This window comes from Elaeis guineensis, chromosome 13 (assembly GCF_000442705.2).
Source record: "Elaeis guineensis isolate ETL-2024a chromosome 13, EG11, whole genome shotgun sequence".
NCBI classification, from domain to species: Eukaryota; Viridiplantae; Streptophyta; class Magnoliopsida; order Arecales; family Arecaceae; genus Elaeis; species Elaeis guineensis.
The window spans coordinates 29,173,454-29,200,194 of NC_026005.2; the positions used below are offsets into that span (position 1 = coordinate 29,173,454).

At 38.7% G+C, this 26,741-nt stretch overlaps 1 protein-coding gene across 6 annotated transcripts in view; it reads right to left on the bottom strand.

Moving 5' to 3' along the window:
• LOC105035069 (separase) overlaps positions 1-26,741 on the bottom strand; it is a 57,317-nt gene that overhangs the window by 14,035 nt on the left and 16,541 nt on the right. For 3 of the 6 annotated variants that reach the window (XM_073247673.1, XM_010910467.4, XM_073247670.1), the window contains exons 8-20: positions 25,619-25,909; positions 25,420-25,539; positions 25,103-25,324; positions 24,869-24,982; positions 24,600-24,743; positions 24,111-24,482; positions 23,919-24,008; positions 18,478-18,738; positions 18,236-18,359; positions 17,279-18,121; positions 16,887-17,133; positions 16,662-16,764; positions 16,279-16,476 (exon numbers count right to left, since the gene is read on the bottom strand). In XM_073247673.1, the coding sequence (XP_073103774.1) occupies positions 16,279-16,476; positions 16,662-16,764; positions 16,887-17,133; positions 17,279-18,121; positions 18,236-18,359; positions 18,478-18,738; positions 23,919-24,008; positions 24,111-24,482; positions 24,600-24,743; positions 24,869-24,982; positions 25,103-25,324; positions 25,420-25,539; positions 25,619-25,909 (3,129 nt within the window). The remainder of the gene's footprint in view (positions 1-16,278; positions 16,477-16,661; positions 16,765-16,886; positions 17,134-17,278; positions 18,122-18,235; positions 18,360-18,477; positions 18,739-23,918; positions 24,009-24,110; positions 24,483-24,599; positions 24,744-24,868; positions 24,983-25,102; positions 25,325-25,419; positions 25,540-25,618; positions 25,910-26,741) is intronic. The other 3 variants (XM_073247675.1, XM_073247672.1, XM_073247674.1) reach the window with 3 other exon arrangements.

Genomic DNA, 26,741 nt, shown 5'->3' on the forward strand with positions numbered 1-26,741 from the left:
GGTTGCAACTTTCCAATCTGTAGTGGGGAACCAAAAGCCTAATCCAATTTGAAATTGATTGACCTATTGGTGTCTCAGTGTTTAAAAAAAGTGGTTACTTAATTAAGACCGTTGCATATGCACGGAGAGCCTCCCACCAATCTTATACTTATTTGGCCAATTTGATTGATTAAATTCTACTTTGGGGTGCTTAATGTTGAGTTCACTATATTTGTTTTGCACCATGAGTCCGATCTTGGTTATCTCAATCGAGATCTCATTAGTAGATCCATTAATTATGGATTTACATCATATGTAAATAAACAATTAAAAACAAAGAGATTTAAATTAAATTTTCTCATAGATATTAAGTCGAGCGATTTTCCGTCATTGTAGAGATGCGAGCGCTCTACCGATGTTGATTGTTTTCGATTGGATACAGTGGTTCAGCTGCATCGAAAAAGTGCAACCACATTATTAACATGAGATGTTGCAAGGTGAAGATGAGGTTGGACTCAATAACTATTAGGTGAGACCTAATGACTGCTTCATTTATGCAAGAACGATAGGTCTGACTTAACTAAAGAATGAGACCAATAACTATCAGGTGAGGCCTACAGGACTTAAAGACCGAAGACCACTGCAAGATGCTTGAGAAACATTGGACAAGAGTTGTCCACGCATTGGTTGACACATCCCAATAACTGTTAGATGAGGTGGTGTACCAATCAGTGAAACCGCAGTACCCACTTGAAATCCTAATCGTGAAGGGGTTTCCATTTCTCTACCCAAAGAATGTGGAAGATTCAAAGAAATAATGGGATTCGAGTTTATTTTTAAGATGAAAATCCTAAAACAAACTAAAATAAGTCAATTACAAAAGTCTAACCAGAATCTTCTTCTCTCTGCTAGAAAATATCTACCTCCAACCCTCTTCCTCGAATATTGGAAACCAACAGCATTACCGGTTCAAATTACAAGGACTAGCTTAGGAACTTGAAAATTATTTTGAGTTTCGAGAAGCTTATTCAAATATTGGAAACCAACTGCCTTATCGATTCGAACTACAAGGACTAGCTTAACAACTTGAAAATTGTTTTAAGTTTTAAGAAACTTAGCTATGTGATGGACCAAGAAATCCCTGTGTTATCAAGCCGTCCGACTGCTGAACAAAGGATGCAGATGAGAAATGGTCGGATGATGATAACAAGGCCCGATGCTATGTGTTGGCATCTATGTCAAATGAACTTCAACACCAATACGAGGGCATGAAAACTATCAAGGCCATGCTTGATCACCTCAAGAAATTGTATGGTGAACAGAGCAAGTCTGCACGCTATGAAATGTCCAAAAGACTTTTCAAGGCTAAAATGCACGAGGGACAGTCTGTCCATGATCATTGTTTGACAATGATCAAAGATTTTGAAGAGCTTGAGAAGCTTGGGTTAGTCATGGACAAGGAATTACAAGTTGATCTGATCCTTCAATCCCTTCTTGACTCGTATGGGTAGTTTATAGTAAACTTCCATATGAACAAAATCGATTGCACCAAAGCCGAGCTATTGAACATGCTGGTTACCACTGAAGGGACCTTAAAAAGTTCATGAGGCATTATTCTTGCTATAGAGCGGACTTCATCTTCCAAGAAAAAGTCTACTTGGAAGAAGAAGCCCGTCAAAAAGCATAAAAATGAGAACAAGCATAAGAAAGAAGCTCTTAAGAAGAAGACCGCTGAAAAGGGAACGTATTTCCACTGCAACTCTGATGGCCATTGGAAGAGGAACTTCCTGTCTACCTAGAGAGCTTGAAGAAAAAAGAAAGACAACACACCTTCAAAAGGTATATTGAACCTGCTAGTAATTGAAACTAACCTTACGATTTCTTCTACTTCCAGTTGGATCACAGACTCTGGTTCTAGTGCTCATTTATGCACTTCTATGCAGGATCTTGAGAAAAGTAGAAGACTGAAGGAAGATAAAATAACTCTAAGAATTGAAAACAGAGTAAGTGTTGCTGTTGTGGCCGTGGGCATCTATCCTCTACGACTACCGTCAGGACATAGTTTATTACTTAGGAACTATTACTTTGTACCTGCTGCAAGCAGAAATTTAATTTCTGTTTCAAATCTGTCGCAGGACTATTGTACCATTTATTTTAAAAATCACAGGTTTTATTCTACCTATCGCAGGACTATTACTTTTGTATTTAATTTCAATAAAGACTATTGTACCATTAATTTTAGAAATAAAATGATTGGACGTGATCTTTTAATTGACACTCTATCACTTGCATGTAGACATATCAGTGAATGTGTCTGAGTAGGTAGTGAATGCCATAAGATCTAAAAGACCTAGAGATAATATAAACTTTAAGTATATGTGGTACCTTAGACTGAGTCATATAGGAGAAGAAAGGATTAACAGACTTGAAAAAGATAAGCTCTTAAACTCATTGACTACTGAGTCATATCCAATATGTGAATGTCTTCAAAAAAATGACCAAACTATCCTATGTAGGACAAAGAAAAAGGATCACTGAGATATTTGCTCTGATACACACTGATGTGTACGGCCTATTCAATGTGGTAGCCAGAGAAGATTATATCTACTTCATCATCGTTATCGATGATTATTCGTGATATGGATATATACATCTTATGAAACACAAATCTGAAGCCTTTGAAAAATTTAAAAAATTCAGATCTCAAGTAGAGAAACAAACCAAAAAAATCATAAAATTATTTCACTCAGATCGAGGAGGTGAATACCTAAGTAAGAAATTTCTGAGTTATCTAAAGAAAAATAACATAATCTCATAATAGACTCCGTCTGGAATGCCTCAACTCAACGGAGTTTCATAATGAAAAAATCAGACTCTATTAGATATGGATGGATCGATGATAAGCTTCACGGATCTTTCTTTATTTCTTTAAGGACATGCTTTGCTTACTAGTAACTATCTAGTAAATAGGATTCCCTCTAAATCCGTTCCTATCACACTATATGAGATGTGGTATGGTAAGAAATCAAATCTTGATCATCTCAGGATTTGAAGATGTCCGGCACATGTCAAAAGACTACAGACGGACAAGTTAGAGGCAAGATCTTTAAGGGCTCGTTTCATAAAATATCTAAAAGAATCTCTAGGATACTACTTTTACCTTTCAGAGGATCACAATGTGATTGTGAGCAGGAATGCTGTCTTCTTGAAAAAATAATTTATTCAAGATGAAAGTAGGAGGAAAATAGGGCTCGAAAAGAGTCTCTGAAGAGCAACAGTACATGTAGATCCTCATCCACCTCGAAGATCAAGTAGGATTTCTCGTCCTCCTAAAAGATACTTAGGTATTATTTCAGAGGAAGTAAAAGAAATGTTCCTTACGAAAAATGGGGAACATGAAGATGATCCCAAAACCTAACGAGGCAATGTTGGACATCGATTTCGAAAAATGATTGAAAGCCATGAAGTCAGAAATTGACTCGATGTATTCCAACCAAGTCTGCACCTTAGTAGATCCACCAGCAGGTATAGTATCTATTAGATGTAAATGGATCTATAAGAGAAAGATAAATTCGGATAAAAAGATAGAGACCTTTAAAGTAAGGCTTGTGGCTAAAGATTATAGTCAACGTGAAGGTATTGACTATCAAGATACCTTTTCGTCAGTAGTTATGCTGAAATCCATTCGACATTGCTTGCAACTGCAGCATCTCATGATTATGAGATATGGCAGATGGATGTGAAAACTGCTTTCCTGAATGAATATCTTGAGAAAGATATCTATATAGAGCAACCTCTGGATTTCACTTCAGTAATAGAGATCGCAAGATCTACAAGCTGCAAATATCCATATATGAACTCAAGCAAACATCTTGAAGTTGGAACATTCGTTTTAATGATGCAATCAAATCGTTTGATTTCATCAAGAACGAGAGAACCGTGTATTTACAAAAAAATCAGTGAAAGTGCTGTCACGTTCCTCGTATTGTCACGTTCCTCGTATTGTACACGAATAACATCCTTCTAATTGGGAATGATATTCCCATGATAACATCAGTTAAGGTTTGGTTGTCGACAAAGTTCTTCATGAAAGATCTTGGAGAAGCATCCTACATTTTGGGGATAAAGATCTATAGAGATAGATCTAAAAGGATGATGCTAGGCCTATCACAGAAGCTGTACATAAAGAAGATGCTGAAAAGATTCAGCATGAAAAACTCCAAAAGAAAACTTCTATCTTTCAGACATAGAGTTCATCTCTCCAAGATGTGCCCCAACACATCTGAAGAGATACAACGCATGAGCAAGATCCCTTATGCTTCGGCTATAAGAAGCCTCATGTATGTCATGCTATGTACACGATCTACACGATCTGATATAGCTTATGTTATGAGTGTCACAAACAGATATCAGTCGAATCCAAATGAGGAACATTGGATTACTGTGAAGAATATCTTTAAGTACTTGAGAAGGACTAAGAATATGTTCTTAATCTTTGGAGGAGAATTAAAGATACAGGGATACATGACTCAGACTTTATGTCTGATATTGATGATAGAAAGTCTATATCAGGATATGTGTTCCTTTGCAATGGTGGTGCAGTAAATTGAAAGAGTTCGAAACAATCGATCATTACAGATTCCATCATAGAGGCTGAATACATCGTGCTTCTAAGGCTGTTAAGAAAATCTTAGTTCAAAAAGTTCGTTACAGAGCTGGATATCATGTCATCAGATGCTATACCACTCTACTGCGACAACAACAGTGCCATAGCTCTGGCTAAGGAATCCAGACCTCACCAGAGGTCCAAGCACATAGAGCGACGATTCCACCTGATTCATGAATACCTCGAGAAGAAATACATCGAGATGTAGAATATAGACCCCACAGACAATGTGGCAGACCTGCTGACTAAGCCGCTAAACCAACAGAAGACTGAAGCCCACCTTGAGCAAATGAAACTTAGGTTAATAACCGATTGGCTTTGGTGCAAATGAAAAATTATTAGATGTATGCCCTAGAAATCAATTAGGCTCACACTTATAAACATTCTAGAGATATTTTTATAATTATACTTTTGAAATTAATAAAATTAGATTATTTTTTCATTCATATTGTGTTTAGGTGTCCATGAATCGTCCAAAAAATTAATAAGATGATGACATATTCTCAAATATTAAGAATTTGAGACGTGCCATTAACGATTAATTCTTAAATGCTCCCAAACAAAGGATAATCACGAGGATAATGATTGATCCGATCGATGCACAAATCGCTTCTCTTTAGGACAAACGAGCCTCGATTCTATAGTGTGGGGCCACTGGAACGAGAGTGCAGGTGTTTGTTGAAGAACAAAGGTACCGAGCATGATAATTACAAGTCATTTAGATGGCTATCCACTCGTCAGTGACTCATTCGATACTATAGTTGTAACTAGTCCTTTGATCTGAGATGTATCGACTGTTCACAGTAAGACTGCAAAGTTTGACTGCACATAACTCGATCCTTATCTATATGGATCTCTATGCTGTATGTTGGCTGTAGTAGGTTCAATGTAAGAATAGATGCACACCAAGATAAAATCTATCATCCTTCATAGACAAGGAAGATGGTCCTATGTAATTTATGAGACCGAGTTCCGAAGATCTTGATCAAGATAGAGTGAATAGTGAAAAAAATTTCTACGTACTTCACATCAAAGACTCTAAGTCAAGTAAATTTTACATATGACAAATGCTGTAGTTTGACGAGTTATCCATAACCTCCATCTAGTCGAATCCTGACAAAAAGACTGTATCACATGGTAACTATACTTAGAGATTCATTCCACTTCATTCTGCTGGCCTACCACCATATGCTGCTAGGTGCCATTGATGGATTGTGGGACCCACAAAGAATCAGATAGATGATCAAATGATTTTTTGATGGAAAGAATTGGAAGTGTTCTAATCCACTAAAAGGAATTTCAATGATGCTGTGATAAAAATCACAATATGACTCACTACCAGATAGAATAAAACCTATGGATCACACACATAAGGAGTTTGAGACTAATCAGATGGTTGTAATCCAAATTAACAACGTGATTGATGATTAAATTAATTTGTAATTGTTACAAACAGCAAGGACTTAATTGATAAAGGTTAGCAAAATTTGAGGACTAATGTGCAAATGTTGCATGATTTAAATTTGATTAGATCAAATTAATTGTGGCTGAATTCAAGTTGAATCAAATAGGGATTTGGGTTCAATTGAATTTGGGTCAAGATCATATGCAACCAAAAGAGTTTGGATGTATCGAATATCCTATTTTGATTTGGTCATAAACCAATCCTCAGGGCCCATGCCCTAGGGTTTCATGAGGACCCATGCCCTAGGGTTTCTTGAATGAAACCCTAGGCACCATAAGAGGTTAAATGGGGCAAGTGAGGGGTGCCAACACTAGGGTTTCTTGAAACACTAGCCGCCCAACCCAAAAAGGAATGTTTTTTGGCTCAATAAAAAGGGGCGGCACATAGGGATTCTCTCTCCAAGAGTCCCAACCATCAAAGGGTCTTTCATGTGATTAATTTTTATGAATGCTTAAGGGTGCTGCCTAGAGTTTTGAACCTATAAATAAGTGGCCAAGCCCATAGGGTTTAGAAGAGTCTCCATGCCCCAAGATCCTTCACTCTAGCCCCAAGGCTGCGCCCCATCTCCTCTCTTCTCCTCCACGCCTGAGCATCTCTCTCCTATCTCTTGTTTGCTGAAAGTCAAATTTCAACAAAGAGGTATTGAAGAAGCTCTTGTCCTGCTTCTCTTCTCAAGGAGTTGAGAAGGATCTTCCATCAAGCAGAGATTCCGCAAGAGAGCTAGCACTCCGGAGAAGTAGTTGGTTGCTGATCAGCCCTCTACTCCGTATGAATACCTGTAGAGACCAGACACTTACGTGACTATGAAGAAAGGAACAAATACACGATCATCACTTGCGGAGATCATCTACCCATGAAAAAGTATAATAGAAAAATCATTTTTCTTATTATGCTATTCCTTTCTCATATGTAGATCGGGATGTTTTATATTGATATTGGGTTTGCTTTCTCACATGATGGGTTGGATAGTTTGAATTCATTTATTCCGTTGTGCATGATGATTAGATTAGATCTAATATCATCTTTACCAACCCTACTTGATTAATGAGATTAATTAAATATCATGTGAAGTTTTATTTTAATTAATGAGATTAATTAAAATACACCCGAAAAACCTAAGATATCCTTTTCATACATCAGTCTCCAGACTTATATTTCTATATCAAAATCTAAATAATTTATGTAAATTGTAAATTATGTAATTTAGTTTTGAAGATTATCAACGTCCTGATAAGTGACTTATCTAAGGGGCTAATTTCTAGTAAATGCTGATCTGAAAAATCAGAACATAATAAGGTAATTAAAATTTACTTGTTATATCTTATGATATACTATTTTGAATAAATAATAGGCAGAATTAATTTTTAGGTTGGTCAATTTTATGTAGGCCCCAGATCATGTTTGTATTGGGTAATGATTAGGTTTTGTCTAGATCATGGGGAATCGAAGACCTAGAATTTTTATTTTAAAATTTATCATGAATACATTATGGTAAAAACATAATTTTTGGAATATTAGCTTCTAGTAAAGTTTTTCAAGATTAATTGGATTTGTTTATTGAATGTGCTTGTAAGTTATCTAATGATTCTACTTTTCTATAGCTTTCTATCTATTTGCCTCTAAATAAATATTTGATTATAACTCGACTAATACGCAAATTATGAATTTTATATAATTATGCTTTGAATGGAAAATGAAATTGTAAAATAAAAGTATTCCTTTTATATTTATTATCAAATGTCATACTTATTTTGTTTAGAAATGTTTTTTAATGTGCTTAATTGTGCAGAATTTGATAACTGATTTATGAATAGCTTTGATATGTTTTGAACCTACGACTCTCAGACTATGTTTTGGATCTCGCGAATGCGGTTTATATATTAGTGCTTTGACTATCCTAGAACTCATTATTTTGACCTCTTTACAAGGTATAAGTGCAGTATTTTGGACCGTTCTATAGGTATAACTATGGTGTTCTAGCCCATTCTGCAAGGTACAAGCCCAATCCTCTAGACCAGCCATAGTACTTAAAAGTGGTCATAATCTACATGCCAATGTAGTCAAAATATGATATTTTAAATTGTTTTATGAATATGAAAATGAATACTTGAACAAATTTAGATATTCTTGAATATAAAAATTGCCTTATTAAAATATAATGATTGTGCATATGTGCTAAGTATTAGCATGAAAACCTTATTAATTTATTACTTGAGAAATCTAGTTTGGACTGTTAAGTTCATTATTTGGTCTCTTCCTTCTTCACAAATCCACAGAACTAGTTGCTGATGAGATACCATCTTGGGAGTGTGCCTAGATGCAAGAGCAAAATTATTAGCAAGGTCTAGAACTAGTATTTGTTTGTCAGAGGCATTTTATAGGTTTTCTATTTTAGTTTTTGAACATCTGGAAAGTAGTTGAAGTTAGATTCCGGTGAACAAATTCTTGAATTTTTTTTTTATGTTTTTGGATTTGTTAATTATTAATTAGAAAATTTAATTGCTTTAATTATATTCCACTGCCTTGTTGAATCTATTATGTTATCGGTTAGATGCCTTGCACACATGTAGGATAATACTCTATGACCATGCGGCTATCACCATGTCTTTGACTTGTGGAGAAATGTAGTCCAAACATGTCTATTGTTCTTTCTAGATTTAGTTTTTAAGAATTTAAAAGATTTTCCATTGATCATTCAAACATGATTTTAGGTTAGTTTCCAGATTTATGATAATTACCATCTAACCTTGCTTACCACCTAAATCAAAGCTTACAAATACGTGCAAGTAATGACCTCCCTCCCTAACAACCAAGAACTCTTGACTGTCAAGATTATGATAAATAGGGTAGAATGTAATGTAGATAAGACATTGAATACTATCAAAGAGGTAATAAAGATTTAAGGTAAATTACATAAAAATTTCCGGAAGATGCCACTTCCATTGAAACAGTATACTTTGGATGGCCATTTTAGTTTCATCCGTCATGTGGCTGATGGATGATTTTGCCTCTATGTGAGATGAAGCATAAGATGGAGTGTCTCTCATTCATCAGAATAAACAATATTTTAAAAGTATTCCTGCATAAATTGTTCTGCATGTAGTGAAAATGTGGGTATCGATAATCCTGTAATGTTAATCTCATTAACATCAGCAACCTCTCCTAATATTGGTGACGCATGTTCAAAACTTTAAAAATGATATTAAAAAAAGAAAAAACAACTACACAGTCTCCTCCATCCACCATCCTTTGCATTCTTCTTCTGGATCTCCACCAACCCACCCTAATCCAGCAAATTCCCAAGCATCAGATGGCATATACAGATTGTGCAGCATGGCAGTGACTTGCAGAGCTATGTGCTATCATCATGGATCTTGTAATCAAGAATCCCTAGGGTGGTTCATTGGGTGTTACCAATGAGATTACAGTGCACAAGCATGATGGTGACCCCTGCTGAGCCAATGTTCTTCTGCATGTAGGTGTACATCAAACCGAACTTGGAGAAATTGATGGACTTTGTGCTAATGTTGGACAATATGCCAATAACCAAGATTGAATTTTTATTCACCAACATAGGGCAATTCTTGAACTTGATGCTGCGGATGGTCTTGTTCACAGTTGGCATAATTGTGAAGGCACTTGACATCATGGTTCTGATGGATCTCATCAAAATGTGGGACATTGGTGTCCTTTTTAGGCTTGCAAGACTAGGACAAGATGAGGCTGGGCTTATAGAACTTCATGGCTTTCATGAAGGCCTTGTTGCCCCAAGTGTCAATGACAAGGTAGTTGGCAAGTCAAAGGGAGATCAGAGGTTAAGGGGGATAGTGAAGAACTAAGCAGTGATGACTTTCTAGAGGAAGAGAGACTAGAAGTCGTTGGTGATGGAGAGGAGAAGATCGAGGTTAGCTAATGGCATCGACAAAGATCAGGGGAAGAAGGAAGGTTGGCAAAGATGGGGATGACGTCATTTGAGGAAATGGATGCACAACTTCCACCTAGAGGATCTACTGCAAGCACCCACTAAACAATTTGGGAAGAAGAGCATGAGGATGTCCATTGAAGTACCGGGCGATGCTAGAAGAGGAAGTAACGTGGATGAGAGGAGGCAAGGAGGGGGAGGATAATGATAATATTGAAAGAGACCAAAAGAGCTAGCATTTTTTTCTTATTTTCCTAAAAACTTGGGCATGCATCATCCTTGCATTGGTTCCTAGCTAGGTGTGGGTTACTTATTAACGTAGTCCTTTCTTCATTTTATTCACCGAGGTAGTTGTTGTTACCCTTGTTTTGCTATATGTTGGACAACTTTGTAGGCCCACTTTTAAACACTTCATTTATCTCAACGGAATGATCCTTATCTCATCCTCCATCTTGTTTTGTCACCCTCGTTTTGCTATATGTTGGACAACTTTGCAGCCCCACTTTTAAACACTGCATTTATCTCAACGGAATGATCATCTTGTTGAGGGCAAAACTCTGATTTCAGATGAAAATAAAAATGCTCCTTGGGACTAGACCATTTTAGTGAAAGTGCTATATTCTATGAGTTTTCATATAATTTTCCCAAGATTTAAAGTGTCTTAAATCCATTATGTTACTTCAACTTTTCTAATGTCTAAGAAACTCAAAGGAAGATATTTAAGGAGGGTATGGTAGCTTTATAAAGAGTGAGGTAGTAGCCATGAGACAAAACAACGATCGATATAGTTTAGGGCACTAAGTTTCTATTGAATTGAATTTATGCATTTTTCAGTTCTATCATATAATTTATAGGCTTAAATTTTGCTCACAATCAGGTGATGACACGGATATGGTGGCTGAATACCATCCTATGGAGAACGGGCAAACCAGGTTCACTTACAGGCTGCATGGGTGCAAGAGAAACTAGAGCACCTCCAATCCTTTTTCATTCAAAAGTGAAGAATCGTCTGACACAACTAGTTTGAGAAATTAGTTTACATGAACTACAAAATGAAGCTAAGGAGTCAGTTGAGCTTCCTCCCATAGCAGTTCTAAGATCATAATCTATAGATGGATAGTTTCAGGTTGAAAGTGAACTATATCGAAGCTTAATGCATTAAGTAGACCACAACTACACACTAAACCAATAAGTGCAAATACCAAACATCAAGCATAAACTAACAAGAACACAATAGTACAAAATTAATTACAAATACCTATTTAATACCACATGAGTAAAATTAGTGACCCATCTAAGAAGGAAAGGAATCCACATAAGTGTATTTTCTTCTATTTCATCTTAATAACCTCTCATTACTTCATTTTGATATCTGATTTTATTTTGAAGGAGGAAAAAACATCTAAGCAAGAAAAAAAAAAAGAGAAGAATCAAAAGAAAAGCATTGAAACCTCTCTTAAGAAAAATATAGTTCGGTAACAGAAACTAGCTAAAACTATTGAAGACAAACAAAACGGAAAAATTATATCAGCTTCCATTCAATGTCAACTGAAAGTCTGAAACCAATGCATTTTGAGCAAAATAGAGCACTTTTAGCGGAAACTTAAAACCTTATGTGTACATGCATGCTAGAATGCATGCAGGTATAAATATAGTGTAGGGACCTGGTACCTCTCCAATACCAGCTACGGACCGATATCTTGTAAGGAACCTGGGTGTTAATCCAGAAAATCTGAGAAGAGACAAGAAGAACGTGGAAATCTGATTGGATCGTGGATGAGAATGTGAGAGAGAGAAAGAGATAGATGGCGGCTAGAGTTTCAGGAGAAAAAACTCTTCTTTTGATTCCCTCTATCTTGATATTACAATGATCTGTATATATACTAATACAAAAACTCCCTAGGCTAACCTAATACATGAAAGCACTCATCGAGCCCATGTCTCACATGCTCTCATCCCTTGGACTTGATCCCCAGTCCAAACCCTTGGTTAGCCCCCTTAAGACCTATCAAACCAAACCTTAAGTCCCTAGGATCAAAATCCGATCCTAGACCCACGCAAAAATCCCGTGCAGCTCTGTCCACGCAACTGAGCCGACTTAATCTCAGACTGAGTCAACTAACCTAGGACTGAGTCGACTCAGACTGAGACTGAGCCGACTCACCTGCGTGCCGTACCAAAATTTTCGAGACGTTGTCTTCTGTCTAGCACGCCCTCGGCGACTTGGTCGACCCAATCTCAGTCTGAGTTAACCCAGTACCCTAAATCTGCTATTCCTCCACAGTCTTCAGCCCTGGCTCTAACTCCTTGCTCCACCTTGTGTTCCCAAATATCTGAAGCCTCAACCAAGCCCTCAAAGTCCTCGTCACCTGAATCTTGAGCCCATGAGAGCTATGCACCACCTCCACCTTAGAACCACTCCTGTCCCAGCCCTAGGATCCAAACCCGATCCTAGTCTTCCGAAGCCAACATCCTGGCTTCTGCCGTGGCCTCCCAAGGCTTGGAAGCACCACACCAACTCCTACAATCTCCACCTTGATGCGCCCAAGCCTTGGCACATCCAGTAATATTTTCTTGCACGATCCCTCTGTCGATGTGCATCCTGACAGCCCCTTGTGCAGACCTCCTTGCCTCCGCCAATCTTCTTCAGTTGCTGAGCTCTCTTTGAGGCCTTTGGGATGACCACCTCCACCGTTAAAGATCCTAACTTGCTCCTTTGCACCACTTTGGAGTATATTGTAGGCACTCTTCTGCTTGACAGCTGCATCAACTGTTGCCCTAGACTTTCTTGGCGAAATTGCAGCATTCCTAAACTGGCACTCGCTGCAACCAATACACCTGACACGGTCTCCTCAGAGCCACACCTCTCCACCTGCACACTCCGCTCCACCTGGCTCTATGCAACCCTGACGCTGGTGCTGAGATATCGCTCCTCTCGCACCTCCCCGCTCTGAACATATGCCAAAACCGTCTCCATCTATGAAGCCACCTCCTCCCAATGCTCCACCTGAATCCGAAGTCCTCCTGATGCTACAGAAGCCGACTCTGTACCCGAGTCCTCCGAGATCAACCACCCAACACTGTCCTGCTGGGCCTATTGCTGCACCTCGAACACCGTCGCTGCCTCTTCGGACCCTCCGCACTCCGTGGATCCCTCCAAAGCTGTCTCGGATACACCCACCCCACGGGCTCCGAAACCACCAAGAACTCATCCGACTCTTCACTTTCAGCAACTGAACCAATGGAATCCGAGTTGTTCCTTTCTCCTCCCTTCTTCCTAAATAGACACTCCCACTTAAAATGCCCTGCTACACTGCACTTGTAGTACTTCCTAGCCTCCTTACTGCTGTCCTTTTGAGACTGTCTTCGCCCCATCTGCTTGCCCTTTTTGTTCCCTTTCCTGGGCCTCTCTGACACCGCAAAACCTCCTGAAAGATCTCCCTCTTCGTTATCCATTCTCGCTGCTCGTTGGACCTTAGCATTGAAATGATCTCCTCGTACATCAGTGTCTCCTAACCATACAGCAGCGTCGTCACCAACAGATTGAAGCTTCCGAATAGTGAACATAATAGCAGCAAGCTTTTGTCCTCCTCTTCAAGCTCCACCCCAATGTTGAGCAAATCCATGCTTATCCGATAGAATCGCTGAATATGCCCCGCAACATCCTCGCCTTCCTGCATTCGAAGGCTTTACAGTTGCTTCTTCAGCATCAATTTGTTGCACATATTTTTTTCCCATATACAACATATGTAATCTCGACCACAAACTCTTGGATGATCTCTTTTCCAACACACCATACAAAACCTCATCCGCCAGACAAGCCCTAATCGTGGCACATGCCCTTTTCCCCAAACACATCCATTGCTTGTTATCCATCCCCTCTGACCTATCCTCCAAGATCGAATCCAATCCCATCTGTACCAAAAAATCCTCCACCCTCACCTTCCACATGGTGAAACTCCCCTTCCCATCAAATTTATCAAATTCAACTTTTACCCCGCTACTTTCCATGATCAAACCCAATCACAATAGCACACAAGATGGATCCAAAAAATACTTGATGGGGGATTGTGGACAACAGCCTCCAGATCTCTTCCTCACAAATCCTGGAGAAAATCCTAGATCTGAAATCTTGCTGCTGATCCTCTGCTGCAGACAACTCCTTGATCTTCTCTTCTTCCTCTATGCTCAATCTGGCTCTGATATCAATTGTAGGGACCTGATACCTCTCCGATACCAGCTGCGACTGATGTCTTGCACAGAACCTGGGTGTTAATCCAAAAAACTTGAGAAGAGACAAGAAGAACGTGAAAATCTGATTGGATCATGGATGAGAACATGAGAGAGAACGAGAGAGATGGCGGCTAGGGTTTCAGGAGAAAAAGCTCTTCTTTTGATTCTCTCTATCTTGGTATTACAATGATCCATATATATACCAATACAACGGGTTCAACGACCCTAACCAAAAAACTCCCTAGGCTAACCCAATACATGAAAGCACTCATCGAGCCGATGTCTCACATGCTCTCATCCCTTGAACTTGATCTCCAGTCCAAACTCTTGATTAGCCCCCTTGAGACCTATCAAACCAAGCCTTAAGTCTCTAGGATCAAAATTCGATCTTAGACCCACGCAAAAATCTCGTGCAGCTCTGCCCGTGCAACTGAACCGGCTTAGTCTCAGATTGTGTCGACTAATCTGGGATTGAGTCAACTCAGATTGAGACTGAGCCAACTCACCTACGTGCCATGCCAGAATTCCCGAGACACTTTCTGTCTAGCACGCCCTCTGCGACTTAGTCGATCCAGTCTCAGTCTGAGTCAACCTAGTGCCCTCAATCTGCTATTCCTCTGCAGTCTTCAACCCTGGCTCTGGTTTCTTGCTCCATCTTGTCTTCCCAGGTATCTGGAGCCTCAACCAAGCCCCTCGAAGTTCTTGTCGCTTGAATCTCGAGTCCATGGAGAGCTATGCACTACCTCCACCCAGGACCACTCCTGTCCTGGCCCTAGGGTGGCCTCCCAAGGCTTGGAAGCAGCATACCAACTCCTATATATAGTATGTATGCACACGTACACGGATGCATGTATGTCTAAAATTTGGTCGTGTTTTAGACTTTTTAACATGCATTCGCCAAAACCCAATCCAACCAAGTAAACGTCTTTTAGGATTAAAACTAGAGCCCAAACCCTAGTAGATAAGTTATTGAATCCCTTTTCTTGAAACAAATCCCAGATATCAGATCAGATCCATGTTGGTTGGGTTTTTGGGCTCCTTTGACACCCGAATGGCTCTAGACCATGAATGTACAGTATGGCCCAATATACATATGCATTTAGTATCAAAAATTTGTGCATCCACACAAAAGATATATGCATTCGATATCACTTAAACATATGACTAGGTGTATTAGCACAGTTGGGAGAAAAGTATCAAAAATATAAAAACTAGATCGTTCTTGCAACAGCAATAAAAATGATCAGATACTACAAAACAAAAACCTATCATTTTTGAAACCACCCCCCACCCCCCGCCCCCACAAAACCTATGTTTGCTAGATTGTTTTTGAATACTCAGGTCTTGACTTCACCTTTAGTCTGGCTCCACAGCTATTCCTATTTTCTTACTTCTCCAAGAGAGCCAGCAACTTTCCTCATCTCTGTTCTCTCTTTCCTTCAAAACTCCACCCGTCCATCTATCTTTTGTCTAGGTGCACTAGGGAGTGCCACTCACCTCCCTCTAACTGCTCTCCGAGTTCTTTATTTTTTTTCATTAGATAACTCTGCTCTTGAAGCCACATGAGATTAAACTCATGTAGAGAACCCCCAATCCATAGCCAATTTGTAATGGTTGTGAACTCTAAGCCTCCTTGGGACATATTTTCATGAAAATTACTATTCCTAACATCTCTGAGTTGTCATCATTAATTTTTTGAGACCACAACCTAAAATGTTGGTATTTGAAAGTCACATGCATCTCAAATGCAAAACTCTAGCAATGATGTAATACATGGTATAAGGTCAAGAATAAGATTAAATGAAGAAAGACTGTTTATCTGCAAATTTACAATAGTCATGAATCATTATCTAAAAGCCAATGATAACTGATGCATAATTATTATAAATATAGCAGAAATAAAGAAAGCAAAGTTATATGCTAAGTTTTCTTCGATTTCAGAAAAAACCTGTGCTTGTAATAAGTTAAAAGTGCGCTAGAAGTATTCATGCTAAAGAAAACACATGAACAAACCTCTGAAGTCTTATTGTTGTTGCAGGCCAGATCTCTAACACAAGAAAGGTATTGACAATGCATATAGGTACCAATGGAAGCTTGATGAAAATATGCAGCCCAATGATTTAGAGAGAGAGATTTTTCAGAATGCAAAGGTAATGTAATGGAGCCATCTAATGTGGAAAGTAAGAATAAGGAAGAAAGGAGCCTGGAGACCTGCATCGCAAAAAATGGAAACCAATTTAGAGCCACCTCCAGGTGCATAGACGATAGCTGACCCAAAAAACAGATAAGTAAAAGAAAATTGTTCAACATTGAATCCCAAATGTCGACTATGTGATCGGTGGAAGATATTCATGCATATTAAACAATCATTAATCCATTTTCACGAAACTCAAGACCTTTTGAGAAAGTAAGGGGAGATGACAACAGAGCATGAAGGCTCTCAACAACCATGAAACAATATTCGACATCGGCATTTTGGAAAGGCCACAACATATGGTCCTGGTAAAGGCAAAAAAATACAAAATAAAGTTATGACAGGTTTGGCACATTGCTATAGTATGACTGAAGTAAACATGATACATGTTGCAGTATAAGTATAAATTGAAGCAAATGTATATCACCTGGGATGTTCTGTGAGGCAGTCCTTTAGTAAAAGCCAACTCATGTGGTATAAAAGTGCTGCACGTTCGATAGAAAAAGCATCACTTGAATTCTCATTGACGATAAGCTCAATCAAGTGACAATCAGGAATTCCATGACAACTCTGAGAGAATGGTTTTGTACTGAAAAATACAGATATATATTGCAATAATGCATCATGTACTTCATGTTCTGCATGTTTCCCATCATAAGCCCCTAAACATCTTGCTGGGAAAAAAATCAGGAGGTAATAAACAAGTTTCTTTATAGTATGTTCATAAACTATCAGATATGAGGCAACATTAAAAAGGAAAAAGACATATTTGAATGTAGTTGTCTCGTACTTAAAAGATTTGCATCCAACAGTTTATACCTATCTTCAAGAGAAGCACCAATACAACACGCCTATGGTGACACTTCCACTTCAGATGGATAATATTTTTCATGGATCCAGTTTCCATCACATTGATTACAAGGCATCTCCAACAAGTTATTCTGTTGCATATGCATTGTTCACTGCACCCAAAGTCAGATGGAGAAGTTTCATCTAGTTTCTTTTCAACTTTTCCAAGACTGTGAGTATCAGGACAAAACCCATGATTGTCAGATCTGTCATACTTGCTATCCACCTCAGTTGCAATATTTGCACTTCGGTTAGTAGAATGAGTTCTTCTTGGTTTGAGTTCTACATTCAAATTTTGTTCCTTTGCTATAAACTTTGATGGATTTTTAGATCTTTTCTTCACTTCCATGTTTAAAAGTGACTTTTTACCTACAGCATTTAGCGGAGACAGTTTATCAACCTCTGATGGCATCTGTCCCGCATGAGGGATACCAGAAATGTGATTTAATGACGCACAGATACTGCATAAAGGGGATCTCATTTTCTTCGCCAGAAACCGCACTTTATCAGCATTCACATCTCCATGATTTGCATCTTCTGTACAATAACTGCATAACTCCGCGTGATTCAGTTTGTCTAGAGCTAATCTATACAAGACAAGAGCATCTGAAATACTCTTTGTTGATTCTATCTTCAAACCTTTATCAAAGAGGTTTCTAAATAAATCTCCGATCTGCATATCAATTGTAACTTCAAAGGCTAACTTGCAGTGCTTGCAGGAAATAATCGTGTCATTTTTTTCAAGAAGTGTCTTGGCATAATTGAGCTCAGTTTCTGCTAAATCCCAGAGTTGTTTCCTCCGGTATAATTGACCTGAATAAAACCTTGGGAATAAGATATTACTAGTATTTAAATCATATTAACAAAAAGAAGAAATATAGATAACTTACTACCAGAAAGAAAAAGTAATATATTATAAAGGAATACCTAGTAATGATGTAAAAGCAGTCTCAAGAATGGGTAAACCTTGCAATGAGGATATCACTTTTCCCCTCCGGAAAAGATTTTCAGCTTCTGTCCCATTACCCATTGATTCATGGATCATTCCAACCTGAGCATAGAATTATCAATTACTAAAAAAGAGTTATCAACGTGAAGCAGTAAATGAAAGTGCAATTAGCCATTTTGAATTATAAGGGGAAAAAAAAAGAGAGAGAGAGAATAAAGACCTGCAAAATGCTTTCAAGGTAGCATCCAAGAATGCCCCATGGTGTCAGAATAAAATCTCCTGAGTGGCCTGATTTGATAATATCTGGCCAAACTTCACTAATAACTGATCCCATTGCCTCAAGGCAAATATGGTCATGCCCAGACTGAGTTGCTTTCCCTGAACCAATTGATTTTGCAGACTGCTGCTCAACGGAATATATGAATTTTCTCTGCAAAAGCTTTTTGCGCAACCGGAAGGCCTCTCTCGCATATGAAAGAGCCTATATGTATTATTAATTCATCATAAAGCACTTGTGAAAAATAAATCAAGGGATACATATTAAGGTCAAAAACAAAAGAGGAAATTTAGCTGCTACACCCATAAATAATAATATTACATCATCTTTGAGTCAGTATTGCAGTAGAAAGATACAGGTTTCATTAAGTAATTGTTAAAGACACTGCAAGCACAAATATCTTTCATAGGCAATGGTTAAAGAATAACTCAAACAAAAGGACATATGAAAAAGTAAAACAAAGCAAGTTCTCATAGCCAGTTCTCTTCTTATCGTTGAAAAACGTGACAAGAATATTTATGTTTAGGGTTGCAATAGTGTCATTTGATAAAGAAGAATTAGTGGCATATGAAGAAATAGCAGGGAAACAAAATGTATCTAAGAACCCAGTAGAACTAAAATACCCAGCATTGGCTATCAATTGTTGGAAATAGTAATAGTAATTTTGGAGGAATGGTCATGATAAGAATTTGGGTTCCACTTGAATAATTTTTAAAACATCGCATGCATCTAATTGAGGGAGGCCTGCACTTATGCGTTATATTTTTCTTATATTTTCTTTACTTTACCTAAATTTTATGGGATAGATATTGAACCAAGGAAAGGGAGAGAGAACAAGGTGTGTGTGGGGGGTGGGGTGGTGGGGGGCGAGCGAAGGGGGTTGATGATCACTATCAAAGAGGAAGGAGAGGGAAAAGGGGAGAGAGAGGGGGGCTTACCTCATCGATGGTGGCCGGTGTCCATAGGGATGGCGGTCAAGCAGGCTTTTCCATGTACCTAACCCATCCCAAACTCTAATAAGATCCATTTACCATACCTTAAAAGGTTTGGGACCAAGGTTCGCCGTCTCGGTACCGATGGCCATTTCGGCCGGCCGGTGATACGGTTCGATATCGTTCCGTATCATACCGAACCGGCAGCGAATCGATGAAGGCACCGGACCTGAATCGGGAGAAGAAAAAAAGAGAGAGAGAAATAGAGAGAGAGAGGGGGAGGAAGAAAGAAAAAGAGGGAGGGGAAGGAGGGGGCGGGGCCATCGGATAGCCTCCGGCTCGCCGCCGTAGCCGTCGGACAGCGTAGTCCATGCGCACAGCGCCGCGGGCGTGAAACAGGAGCGATGCCCCTGTTCACGATTTTTTTAAAAAAAATCGAAACTTAAGTGAAGCCAGCATTGATTTTAATTTTTTTTAAAAAAATCTTTTAAACAGTGACGCCGACAAATGATTTACCGACTTTGCCAGCTTTACTATTGATCTTCATTTTTAAAAAAGGAGATTGCGTGAACAGGGACAACAGCCCCTGTTCTACGACCGCAATGCCGTCCATGCCGCTTTTGCCATCCCCCTCTCCTGGCCTCAGCAAAGTCCGCATCTGCAACCACGACGCCACCCGCTCCCATCTCTGACGATCTCCCCCTTTCTCTTTCTCGCTCATTTCTAAGCCCTATCGGGCGAACCGACGAGCCGCGGATGCTTTCGCGGCCCTCCGATGGCCACCGCTGGCCTCCAGCGGCTCCCACCTCCCTCCCTCTCCTCCTCCCTCTCTCTCTTTCTCACTTTCCCTCTCTTTCCCTCCCTCCTTCGCCGGTATATTGTTTGAACCGTGCCGGTTCCCCACTGATCCGACTTGGTATGGGGTGTACCGACCGGTTCGGCATGATACAGCATTTCATGTTTGGGACAGATTTGGGATTTAAAATTAAAACCTGAATGGGATTGAGACAGGTTTGAAATTTACCCCTCGGAGGCCCACTACCCGAATCCAGTTATATATAAACACCAACACAAAACCCTAGCCATCATCTAAGCTTCTCTATTCGGCTACTACTCCAAGCCTCTCACCTAATTGAGACTCCTAAGGACAAAAAAAATAGAGGAAATACGAGGGAAAACATAGGAAAAATCCATGAAATTAAAGGAAAGATATAAAAAAAAATAAAAGGTAAGAGCTTTTCCCACATAGATAGACCTTTTTTTGTCTTTTCGTTTCTTTTGCTTCTCATTTCATTCTCTTTTCTTGGAGGTCTATGGGGAAGGACAGCACCTGAGGGAGATTAGAGGGATTTCTTAGGTTTTGGTTGGGATTTTTTCTCAAGCATTTGGGATTTTATGCGAGTGGTGGCGGTGTTAGTCCGTCCTTTGAGGTTTTGAGAGCTTAATCTTGGTAGAAGCATGATATTTTGTGGGGTTTGGGGATTTTTGATCAAAAGGATTCTTCTTTGGCTGCAAAATTGCCACTGCTCCAAGCCTCTCACACAATTGAGAGTCCTACTTGATTGAGACTCCTAAGGACGAAAAAAACAAAAGAAATACTGGGAAAAACATATATAGGAAAAATCCACGAAATCAAAGGAAAGATGGAAAAAATAAAAGGTAAGACCTTTTCCCACATAGATTGATCTTCTTTTCTTGTCTTTCGCTTCCTTTTCTTTTCATTTCATTCTCTTCTTTGGAGATATGTGGGGAAGGAGAGCACCTAAGGGAGATTGGAGGGATTTCTTAGGTTCCGATCGGGGTTTTCTCAAAAGCATCTAGGATTTTGTGCGAGTTGTGGCAGCGTGAGTTAGTGCCTTGCGGTTTGAGAGCTTAATCTTGGTAGAAGCATGATATTTTTGTGGGGTTTGGGGATTTTTGATCAAAAGGATTCTTCTTTGGCTGCAAAATTTTCAATTTATGGAACTCCTTTCTCATGATATTTTGGCCGAGCAGTTTGGGTACCCAAATAAAGGATGATTGGGTGGGTTCGGATACCCGGTAGGTATACCAATTTTAAATGGGATGAGTTTGGGATTTTTGGTTAAGTTTGTAATTGGGTTTGGGACAGGTTTGGGTAGGAAGATTTTAAATGGGTTTAGATACGGGTAAGGGAAATTTTAAGGGTACCCTACCCGTTGCCATCCCTAGGTGTCCAGAGAGAGAGAGAGCAGCTCGAAGGAACAATCGGGACTTCAAACCTAAGGCACAATCAAGAGTACCCATTGAGGGGATAGAGAGAGGAGGAGGCTTACCTCGTCAGCAAAAATTGACGTCAAAAGAGAGAGAAAAAGTGGTGGAGCAAGGCCATCGGTCATCAAGAGAAGTTATCGAGAGGTTGGGGGGAGGTGATACTTATAGGCCAAACCGACCCACACAATCAAAGTACCCTAGATCAGCATCAATTAGGTTCCATACAAGCCGAACCACTGGTTTGGGTTGATTCAATGTTCCCTGCTATGAACTATGTTACATGATTTTGGTTATTTGTGTTTGTGCAAATGTATGTCTAAGTATTTGATCCTTCTAGTATCTAAGAATTTCTTCTGACGGACCCACAGCCGGTTGCCATACCCACTAATGTTTAAGTGTCAGATGAAATCATCTATAAAACATAGGCCACAAACATATTTAAATATCTTCTAACTAAAAAGTTTTAGTTGTGGTTCTTTTCCCATATATTAGTTCAATCATAAAAGGTCTTTTGGTAATTATGATACTTTAAGCATAACTTCAACTCACTTTATTGTTTTCAGGATTTCTCACTTTGTTCCACTTTCTAGATCTATTGCTTCCCCATCATTGAATTTTGAATCTACTTCCATTCCTACTAGTGAAATCACAATTAAGTCATCTACTTATTGTCAAGCCCAATGGTAGTTTAGTTTTATGCTCAACATCTTCATAGCTTTGCAAGGATGAGTTATGCAGGATTACAATCAATTTTGCAAATGCTCAGAGTCCATGTGAGTTGAGAAACTCCCCAAAACATAGATTAGCCACACTATAAGAAAACTTAATCAATGAAAATAAGCAAGTTTTTTATAGAAGAAATATAACCATAAGTTAGTTATATAGCTATGCATTACAACCAACAACCTTGAAACTTCAAAATTTGTTCCCTCCTTCCGTATTCTCACAATGCAACATCATTTTGATCTAACAAGCTTCAAGTACTAAATAATCAATATGCTCAACGTGAAAGCATCAGTTATGTTCCTTATATGCATTGTATCTTTCCTCACAACCAATCTTAGGGAAGTCAATTGTTCTTGTTTCTAAATTATAGGACAGTTTCAAGGTCACATTTCCCATTGTTTGTCCTAATTCCATACCAGATTTACGCAAAAGCAATGTTTTGAAAACCGAACAAGTTAATGGGTAGATATGTTTGTTTGCCATACCAGTCGGTACTATACAATATTGAGCATGTCATACCGTACTCTTACCATACTAGCACTCGGCATAATGTCTCATACCATACCAAACCATGTACTGAAACTAGCCCATACTGGTTCCGAGACAGTGAACCTTGGTTTAACCTATCACTTGCAAGCTTTGGCAGGTTGCATCACACCGGAGCCTGAAAATGTTTGAGAACTCCTGAAATTGCCGCTTTGAATGGTTCAGCTATTCAAGTTCAAACAACCCAAGTCAGAAGCTCAAGATCAAAAAGCAGGGAAGAAACTTCAATATTGAATATAATATACGATCCCATCTCACTGATTTGACATGCTCCTGCACTTTTTCGCTCTCCTCTGTCTTGTGGCTCGCCTTCCGTTGCCATTACTAATGGATGAGGCCGGTGCCTCTTCTTCTCTATCCTACAGTTGGAGCCTAAAAAGAGCCAAAAGTGGAGATTGTGTTGTGGGAGAGGAGTGTAGCCTACTATGTCATGGGAGAACAAATGGGTCACTGCCTACATGTTGTGGGGCCATACTATCATGGGATACAAACAGGAAAAGAAGAAGAAACTTTGGGCTTGATTATAACATCAACTATTAAAACGTTTGTTATCTGTTCAAACGTAGCTCTTGAATTCACGAGAAAATTCATTATATAATCAGATTAGCGGGTAGAAGTAGGTTGTCTGGTTCAATATAACAGTGATTATAACACCAATGGTTCAAACTTTTCTTATTTGTTATCCATCACCAATCAGCATTGCCAATCAGCAGATCAACTACATAAGAATAACCTAAGATTCAAAACGAAACTACTTTTACTGAGTTCAGATTGGTGATATTAATGGTTCTCATTTCTGTGATAAGGATTTGCCATTCTGCTGATATTTTAATGAGAACAATCAACAGTAAGACATGATTTATATGCTGCTTCAAAGGTAACCAAATCATAGAAAACTGAATGCATCAGTAAGTAAAAACATCTCAGGTGATAGATTGTGCGAATTACCTCGGAAATTCGTCCCCTGGAGAAAAGCCTTTCAGACAAATCATAGTACAGATATCCAGCAATAAAAGCTGATTGAGTGGGCAATGGAACCTACAACAGCCAAATAAAGCAAAAAGCTAAAGGTAACTTAGTTTGTAATATTTATAAATATCTAGCACAAATTGTAGCCATATTATATCCACAAAAACTTACATCCACGATTAGGGATGATGCAACCTTTTTAACTTCATCCACGGTAATTTGTGAACCAAAGGATCTTTCAAAAGTACATCCACTTACTTCGGGGAAAACAGAATTGTTGAGTGACAACTTCTGGAGAAACATGCATAGCGATGGTGGATGACCTTTAATACAGTTTATCCAATAATCAAAGGAGTCCGCATTAACACCAGGGTATTTTGATATATCCAAAATAAAATTCTCAGATATTGGAGAACTGCAAAGTGAATGACTAAGCCTTCTTCCACTCCATAGCATAGCAATGCACTTTTCCAATGGGATGTTTTCCCACTTGCATAACATGATCATCAGTTTACAAATGTCATTCTGAAATTTCAAGCAACCCTGGAGTGGTGATGTAGGAATGACATGGATTGCAGCAGTCAGCAAAATCCCTAATAACATGTGGACTAAGAAAGTTTTGAAGACATAGCAACCAGTCATGCAGCCCAAATATCTTACCTTCAAAGACAACAAATCGACTACAGCACACAATATTGGTATCACATTTTCTGATGCCCTTTCAAGACAGCGATCTGCAGAACAACTTTGGATGTCCATGCTCAACCATAACTTTAGTGCATATCCGACATTGTCCAGGATTATCTGTTTTCCAAAGTATATATTTCAGATATAATAAGAAATCTCATTCTAAAAGATGTTTGCAAAGAAAATGAGCACCCAAAACATGTAGGTTTCAAGATTTTGAGAATTACTCTTGCACAACCCACCTTGCCATCTTGGTTAGCCTCCTGAGCACACTGTGCAAGCAAGCAGTATATGAGAGCCAAGTGATGCAGAACTGAAGCATTGCCCTGAGAAGGATTACCTGAGATGTCATTCTGCTACATCAAGAAATACATGTCAACCACTCAACTGACTCTCATATGTATAACAATGCCAGATAATGCTACATGGAAATAAGAGTCAACAAACTAAGAATTATGATAAGGAAAGAAACTCACAAGCAAGGAAATAGCTTCAGAGAGGCACTCAATACAGCGGCTGAGCCCTTCTACTCCACAACCTCTAATAACTTTGCCCTTTCTAACAAAAATCCTTGATCTCTGCATATAATAATCTTTTGTAGTATATACTTCATTTAAGAGAATATCTACAACTTTTAGTTGCATTTTCTGGCATATATCTGGATATCTAGCTTCCATCATTCCATATGCTATAAGCTCCTGCAAAAATTGAGAAATATGTTCAATAAGGCACTTGAATAAAAGAAGCAAACACAGCTTACTGCCATCAAAAGATAAACCAATGAGAATTAAACCTGCTCAAGAATCTTTCCCACTGTCTTCTTTGACCACCTCGGATAATAGCTTATTAGCAAAGAATAGAGAACAGGAGCGATTTCCACCGAATCAGCATCCTCAAAATCTTTGCATATCATCTAAGGTTCCAAAAATAGTTTAGTAGAATTGAACAGATGCTATGGCATAAATCAGTGTGAGATTTTTTCAAGAAAGTACCTTAACCCACAACTTCACCAAGTCCAAAGAGCTAGTCGTATTCTGAAACCTATCTTCTGCAGCAGAAAATTCATATAGACTCTTCACAACAACTTCCTGAATATTTTTGGCACTGCATTTGTAAAGAATATCTACTATTGTAGCAGTCCTTGTGAATGCATTCTTGATAACATCTCGGATTCCATCCTCAGAATTGTCATCAATGTCAGTGCCATTCAATTTGCCAATGTGACAGAGGAGCTTGATATGTGCCCACATTGTTCTACAACACAACTGCAATGCTATTGTTGCCTGAGAATGAAATATAATGAAAATTTAACATCAAGAATGTTGGAGTCCTCCATTACGAGCTATTAAGACATAAACTGATTGCATCATACAAGAATTATAAAGCCAACAGATTGAGGCTAAACCCATTCAAAGGGAAGGAATTTGAAGACTGCAAATAAAGAAAATAATTATATGCAATTCTTTCAATGATAAAATAATTTATGCAAATATTGATGAAGAAAAAAACTATAAAAATAAAAGATAAATGGGATCCAAATCAAACTATTTTCAGCTCATCTAATTTTCAGAATCTAAAATTACTGATCCAACAGCAGCTGAACAATCAGATACCTCCAGATCTGGTTTATTTCGTTTGCTTTATTTTATTGAACCAGTCATAATCTCTACAAGCTGAAGCTACAATCTTTGAAGAAATAGAATGTATGAGTAGTGAATCATGTAGACTATCCACAAAAATGGTGGTCTAAAAGTCATCCCCCCCATGGACTCATCTCAATGGCTGGGTTCTTGGTCACCATTGTGACAATGTTTGGACCAGTTTATCAATAATCACTTTCCTCAAATCCATGCCTATATATACTTAATATCAAATCCCTACCCTACTTTGACTCTCACAAAGAATTTTCATGAAATCTAGATCGAAGGATGGCAACCTATATCAGGATAAGGATGTATCTCACCCTGGATCTTGCTGGAGGAATCTTTCTTGCTATTCTCTATCCCCAGTATCTTAATTGTAGAAAAGGAAAGAGGAAAAATAAGTAAAACTTATTTGACCTTTCATGACTTGGTTCTCTCATACAATGATCACCAGCCCAGTTTCCCCTCTTCC